The following is a 7,500-nucleotide window of genomic DNA, read 5'->3' as shown; positions in this document are numbered from 1 at the left end:
CAGACTCCGCCCACATTCACAGACCGTCAGACTCCGCCCACATTCACAACCGGTCAGACTCCGCTCAGACGTCAGACTCCGCCCACATTCTCAGACCGTCAGACTCCGCCCACATTCTCAGACCGTCAGACTCCGCCACATTCAGACCGTCAGACTCCCCCACATTCACAGCCGTAGACTCCGCACATTCACGACCGTCAGACTCCGCCACATTCACAATCCCTCATTCACAGACAGATCCCCCATTCACAGACCTCAGACTCAGCACATTCAGACCGTCAGACTCCACATTCACAGACCGTCAGACTCATACATTCACAGACCGTCAGACTCCCCACATTCAGACCGTCAGACTCCGCCCACATTCTCAGACCGTCAGACTCCGCCCACATTCAGACCGTCAGACTCCGCCCACATTCAGACACTCACACCGGCGGCAAAACAGACACAAACGTCTGGGTTTGAGATGAATAATTACTTTAATAATTAATCCACGATCATAATAAGAGAAAAAAGATGAAATAAAGATGAAATAAAATATATATATATATATATATATAAAAACTTTAATATTTCAAGAGAAAAGTTTAATATTTTAAGAGAAAAGTTTAATATTTTAAGAGAAAAGTTTAATATTTCAAGAGAAAAGTTTAATATTTTAAGAGAAAACTTTAATATTTTAAGAGAAAAGTTTAATATTTCAAGAGATAAAGTCAGATAGTTGTAGATGAAGCTGAATATGTGGAGTTGTTGCTTTGACTCACCGGGGCGGAAGTGTTATTGACCAGGCGCGCATCCTTCAGGTTAGTGGTACCACGTCTGCTGGCACTGTGATTGGTCAGAAACACACGACATCATTTCATGTCATTTCACCTCAGGGTATTGTTGTATTTATTCTGTTGATGATGATGTGTTTTGATATTGATGTGATATCTCTGTGTTTTTTTTGTGTTATTGATGATTATTCTGTTATTATTGATGTTTTGTATTAATATCTTTGATGATGATATGTATTGATAGTGTGTATTGTGATATGATATTATTGATGTGTATTATGTGATTAATGTTGTTTATATGATTGATATATATCTTATTATGGTAGTGTTATTGATGATGTGATGTATTGTTGTTGATGTTGTGTTATTTCTATTATTGATGATGATGATGATGATGATGATGATATTATAATGATATTGATGATGTATATCTTGTATGATGATGATGTATTATTGATGATTGTATTTATTAATGATGATTGTATTATCTCTGATGATTATTGATGATATGTTGTATTTTGTAGTGTATTGTTGTGTGATGATATTGATGTATTATTGTGTGTATTATTCTGTGTATTGTGTATATTGTGTGTATATTGTGTGTTATTTGTGTGTTTTATGTATATTTGTGATGATATATTGATGGTATGTTGTATTATTGTATTTTTATTATTATTATATTGTGTATTGATATTGTGTTGTGTATTATTATTATTATTGTGTGATGTATTATATATCTCTGTGTTGTGTATTTTATGTGTATTGATGTATTATATTCTGTGTGTATTAGTTATATTGTATGTGTGTGTGTTTTGTGTGTATGTTTGTATTATATATCTTTTGTGTGTGTGTGTAATTATTGTGTATTATTGTGTATTTTATTGTGTGTTATTGTTTATATGTTTATTATTGTGTTATTATATTCTGTGTGTGTTTATTTTTTTATTTTTTTTTTTGTTTTTTTTTTTTTGTTTTTGGGTGTGTTTTTTTTGATTGTTTTTTTGTTTTTTTTGTTTTTTTGTTTTTTTGTGTTTTGTGTTTTTTTTGTGTTGTTTTATTTTTTTTGTGTTTGTGTTTTATTTTATTGTTTTTTTTGTGTGTATTTTTTTTTTGTTTTTATAGGTGTTTTTGTTTTTTGTGTTTTTGTGTTGTGTGGTGTTTGTGTGGTTTGTGTGTGTGTTTTTTGTTTTTTTTGTGTTTGTGTGTTGTTTTGTTTTTTGTGTGTGTGTTGTGTGTATTGGTTGTTGTTGTGTTTGTGTGGTGTGTTTTGTTTTTTTTGTTTGTTGTTTTTTTGGGTTTGTGTGTGTGTTGTGGTTGTTTGGTGTGTTTTTTTGTTTTGTGTGTTTTTATTTGTGTGTGTGTGTTTTGTGTGTGTGTGTGTGTTGTTTTGTGTGTGTGTATTTGTGTGTGTGTGTGTGTGTGTGTGTATCTGTGTGTGTGTGTGTATCTGTGTGTGTGTGTGTGTGTGTGTGTTCTGTGTGTGTATCTTGTGTGTGTGTGTGTGTGTGTATCTCTGTGTGTGTGTGTGTGTGGTATCTCTGTGTGTGTGTGTGTGTGTGTATATCTGTGTGTATCTCTGTTGTGTGTGTATCTCTGTGTGTTGGTTGTTGTGTGTGTATCCTGTGTGTGTGTGTGTATCTGTGTGTGTGTGTGTGTGTGTGTATTGTGTGTGTTTGTGTGTGTGTATCTCTGTGTGTGTGTGTGTGTGTGTGTGTATCTCTGTGTGTGTGTGTGTATCTGTGTGTGTGTGTGTGTGTGTGTGTGTGTGTCTGTGTGTGTGTGTGTGTGTGTGTGTGTGTGTGTGTGTGTGTGTGTGTGTGTGTGTGTGTGTGTGTGTGTGTGTGTGTCTGTGTGTGTGTGTGTGTGTGTGTGTGTGTGTGTCTGTGTGTGTCTGTGTGTGTGTGTGTTGTATCTCTGTGTGTGTGTGTGTGTGTGTGTGTGTGTGTGTGTGTGTGTGTGTGTGTACCTCGTCCTGTGACCTCTTGGCTCTCTCTTCTTCTCTGCGTGATTTCTTCAGGGCGTCCGGACCGACGACCGACAGAACGCTCCGCAGCCTGAACACAAACAACGACATCACAGCCGGTTACCGCTGGTTACCACCGGTTACCCCCGGTTACCACGTGGCGTCTTTAAATAACGTTACTTCCTGTTACCTCTCGCGGCGGTCAGCTGGTCCCTCTCCGAACAGCGTGATTGGCTCCCCGAGCGCCCGCAGGCCGGCCTTCACCTCGGCGTCGTCCGTGGAGACCATGATCTGCCGCGCTCGCCGCCGGCGCTCGAACGCAGCCAGCGCCTCCTGCTGCCGCTCGCTGACTCGCTCCTCCATGTCCATGGTCTCCCCTGCAGCAAGGCATCATGGGAAACAGAGTCTCACTCACACATCTCAGTGTTAAGTGTTTAACACACAGTTTAACTGACACAGTTTAACGGCTGTGTCAGATGTGTGAGTGAGACTCCGTTTCCCATGATGCCTTGCTGCAGGGGAGACCATGTCCATGGTCTCCCCTGCAGCAAGGCATCATGGGAAACGGAGTCTCACTCACACATAGGGTTGGGCATCGAGAACAGATTCCTACTTGAATCGGTTCAAAGATTACGATTCCATCGGCATCGTTCGGACGATTTGGTTTCAAATCTGATCACAGGTTCCCAAATTTAACAAGTTTTGGGTTTCCGTAGCGACCGGGCGCTTGTTGTGTCGCAGCCGTGGAGCTCAGTAAGCGGCGCTCTAAAGCCCCGTCACACTGCAACCCACCTTTAAACCAAAATATGCTGACCCAGTTTAAACCGACCAATCACCAGCTATGTTTCCCTCCACACCTTTGTATCGAACTAAGTGATATCGAATGAAAAATGTCGTCATGGAAACGATAGAATTTCATGAATATCGACTCAAAGAAAATACGTTCGGTCTCGTCTGATTTTATCTTGATCGATCTATCTATCTATCTATCTATCTATCTAGATAGATAGATAGATAGAAGATAGATAGATAGATATCGGCTTATGCGATAAACGCTGATGGAAACGTTATTTGCCGAATAAATAATGAATTGCGATGAAGTTTTAGGTCATTTTACGGTCGCAACCCGCCACAAAACGAAGAAGAAGAAGAAGAAGTTGTAGTCCATTTCCTCCCAGTATTTCCTCTCTGTCTGCACACATGACGAGCGTCAGAGACAAGATGGAAGAGGACCAACGAGGAGACACTTTCTGAATTTAATTTACCAGCAAAATATAACGGCTACTTTAGACAGCAGCAATATAAGAAATGCCAAAATTTATCAGGAACTGGCGAAGGAAACGACCAACAAAGGTTAGGACAAGCCGTGGGACGTCCTGAGGAGTAAATGGGAGGAGCTCTAACAGAGATACCTGTCCCTAGAAAGAGAGTTGTCCCTAAAATGAGAGTTGTCTCTAAAATGAGAGTTGTCCCTAGAAAGAGAGTTGTCTCTAAAAAGAGAGTTGTCCCTAAAAAGAGAGTTGTCTCTAAAATGAGAGTTGTCTCTAAAAAGAGAGTTGTCTCTAAAAATAGAGTTGTCCCTAAAAAGAGAGTTGTCCCTAAAAAGAGAGTTGTCTCTAGAAAGAGAGTTGTCTCTAGAAAGAGAGTTGTCTCTAAAAAGAGAGTTGTCTCTAAAAAGAGAGTTGTCTCTAGAAAGAGAGTTGTCTCTAGAAAGAGAGTTGTCTCTAGAAAGAGAGTTGTCTCTAAAAAGAGAGTTGTCTCTAAAAAGAGAGTTGTCCCTAAAAAGAGAGTTGTCCCTAAAAAGAGTTGTCCCTAAAAAGAGAGTTGTCTCTAAAAGAGAGTTGTCCCTAAAAAGAGAGGTTGTCCCTAAAAGAGAGGTTGTCCCTAAAAGAGAGTTGTCTCTAGAAAGAGAGTTGTCTCTAGAAAGAGGTTGTCTCTAAAGAGAGTTGTCTCTAAAAGAGAGTTGTCTCTAGAAAGAGAGTTGTCTCTAGAAGAGAGAGTTGTCTCTAGAAAGAGAGTTGTCTCTAAAAGAGAGTTGTCTCTAAAAAGAGAGTTGTCTCTAAAAGAGAGTTGTCCCTAAAAAGAGAGTTGTCCCTAAAAAGAGTTGTCCCTAAAAAGAGAGTTGTCTCTAAAAAGAGAGTTGTCCCTAAAAGAGAGTTGTCCCTAAAAGAGAGTTGTCCCTAAAAAGAGAGTTGTCCCTAAAAAGAGAGTTGTCTCTAAAATGAGAGTTGTCTCTAAAATGAGAGTTGTCTCTAAAAAGAGAGTTGTCCCTAAAAAGAGAGTTGTCCCTAAAAAGAGAGTTGTCTCTAAAAAGAGAGTTGTCTCTAAAAAGAGAGTTGTCTCTAAAAAGAGAGTTGTCTCTAAAAAGAGAGTTGTCTCTAAAAAGAGAGTTGTCTCTAGAAAGAGAGTTGTCCCTAAAAAGAGAGTTGTCCCTAAAAAGAGAGTTGTCTCTAGAAAGAGAGTTGTCTCTAGAAAGAGAGTTGTCTCTAGAAAGAGAGTTGTCTCTCAGCGGCGCCGGAGGGGAAATAAAAGGAGAGTTCACCTTTCTGATGATCAGATCCTCGGCCAAAGGCCCATCACAGCTTCCTCAGCCTCTAATATTAACTACTACTACTACTACTACTACTACTACTACTACTACTACTACTACTACTACTACTACTACTACTACTACTACTACTGGTGTCTGGTGGAACTTTGTTCACAAAGGTTTTCTTGAATCTTGTGCGATTCAGTGTGAAAATGAACGGAAACACCTTAAAATGTCTCAAATCTATTCAATAGACCAATTTAATCCCAAAACAGCGATGTGATGTCATTACGCAACAGGTTTTTATTCACTTTAAAGCTGTTGGATGGAAACAGTTTCACTCAGCTTTATTCTCAGGAGATTATTTATTATTTATAGAGACCTGAGAGCTGACCCAGTCTGAACCGACCAATCACTGACCTGAGAGCTGACCCAGTCTGAACCGACCAATCACTGACCTGAGAGCTGACCCAGTCTGAACCGACCAATCACTGGCCTGAGAGCTGACCCAGTCTGAACTGACCAATCACTGGCCTGAGAGCTGACCCAGTCTGAACCGACCAATCACTGGCCTGAGAGCTGACCCAGTCTGAACCGACCAATCACTGGCCTGAGAGCTGACCCAGTCTGAACCGACCAATCACTGACCTGAGAGCTGACCCAGTCTGAACCGACCAATCACTGGCCTGAGAGCTGACCCAGTCTGAACCGACCAATCACTGGCCTGAGAGCTGACCCAGTCTGAACTGACCAATCACTGGCCTGAGAGCTGACCCAGTCTGAACCGACCAATCACTGGCCTGAGAGCTGACCCAGTCTGAACCGACCAATCACTGGCCTGAGAGCTGACCCAGTCTGAACCGACCAATCACTGGCCTGAGAGCTGACCCAGTCTGAACCGACCAATCACTGGCCTGAGAGCTGACCCAGTCTGAACTGACCAATCACTGGCCTGAGAGCTGACCCAGTCTGAACCGACCAATCACTGGCCTGAGAGCTGACCCAGTCTGAACCGACCAATCACTGGCCTGAGTGCGACCAGTCTGAACCGACCAATCACTGGCCTGAGAGCTGACCCAGTCTGAACCGACCAATCACTGGCCTGAGAGCTGACCCAGTCTGAACCGACCAATCACTGAGCTGAGAGCTGACCCAGTCTGAACCGACCAATCACTAGCCTGAGAGCTGACCCAGTCTGAACCGACCAATCACTGAGCTGAGAGCTGACCCAGTCTGAACCGACCAATCACTGGCCTGAGAGCTGACCCAGTCTGAACCGACCAATCACTGACCTGAGAGCTGACCCAGTCTGAACCGACCAATCACTGACCTGAGAGCTGACCCAGTCTGAACCGACCAATCACTGACCTGAGAGCTGACCCAGTCTGAACCGACCAATCACTGAGCTGAGAGCTGACCCAGTCTGAACCGACCAATCACTGACCTGAGAGCTGACCCAGTCTGAACCGACCAATCACTGACCCAGTCTGAACCGACCAATCACTGACCCAGTCTGAACCGACCAATCACTGACCTGAGGAGATGTTGATGTTTCCCGCCTCGATGCCGGCCTTCACGGCGTCTCCTCCTCTCATGGCGTCGGCGCCGAGGCGCTCGCGCTCCTTCTCCTCCAGGCTGCCGTAGTAAACACGAGTCCTCTTCATGGCCGGGGCCGCGTCCTCCGAGTCAGACATCTTGGTTCTCTTCTCCTCAAACTACACACAGAGAGACACACAAACTACACACAGAGACACACACACACACACACACAGACACACAGACACACACACACACACACACACACACAGACACACACACAGACAGACAGACACACACACACACACACAAAGACAGACACAAAGACACACAGACACACACACACAAAGACAGACACAAAGACACACAGACACACACACAAAGACACACACACACACACACACAAGACACACACACACACAACACACACACAGACAGACACACAACAGACACACACACAGACAGACAGACACACACACACACACAAAGACAGACACAAACACACAGACACACACACAAACACACACACACACACACACACAAAGACACACACACACACACAGACAGACAGACACACACACACACAGACACACACAGACAGACAGACACAGACAGACAGACACACACACACAAAGACACACAGACACACACACAAAGACACACACACACACAGACAGACAGACAGAGACACACAA

The 7,500-nt window shown here is 42.9% G+C and overlaps 1 protein-coding gene across 1 annotated transcript in view; it reads right to left on the bottom strand.

Moving 5' to 3' along the window:
- The window catches only part of prpf4 (PRP4 pre-mRNA processing factor 4 homolog (yeast)), a 17,845-nt gene that overhangs the window by 9,190 nt on the left and 1,155 nt on the right, over positions 1 to 7,500 (bottom strand). Inside the window, exons 2-5 of the mRNA XM_039821920.1 lie at positions 6,804 to 7,007; positions 2,930 to 3,116; positions 2,743 to 2,830; positions 808 to 828 (exon numbers count right to left, since the gene is read on the bottom strand). Of these exons, the coding sequence (XP_039677854.1) occupies positions 808 to 828; positions 2,743 to 2,830; positions 2,930 to 3,116; positions 6,804 to 6,963 (456 nt within the window). The 5' untranslated portion in view covers positions 6,964 to 7,007. The remainder of the gene's footprint in view (positions 1 to 807; positions 829 to 2,742; positions 2,831 to 2,929; positions 3,117 to 6,803; positions 7,008 to 7,500) is intronic.

The sequence above is a fragment of the Perca fluviatilis genome, chromosome 14 (genome assembly GCF_010015445.1).
Source record: "Perca fluviatilis chromosome 14, GENO_Pfluv_1.0, whole genome shotgun sequence".
NCBI classification, from domain to species: Eukaryota; Metazoa; Chordata; class Actinopteri; order Perciformes; family Percidae; genus Perca; species Perca fluviatilis.
The sequence above is the reverse complement of the archived record's forward strand: the minus strand, read 5'-3'. Positions and strand labels throughout refer to the sequence as shown.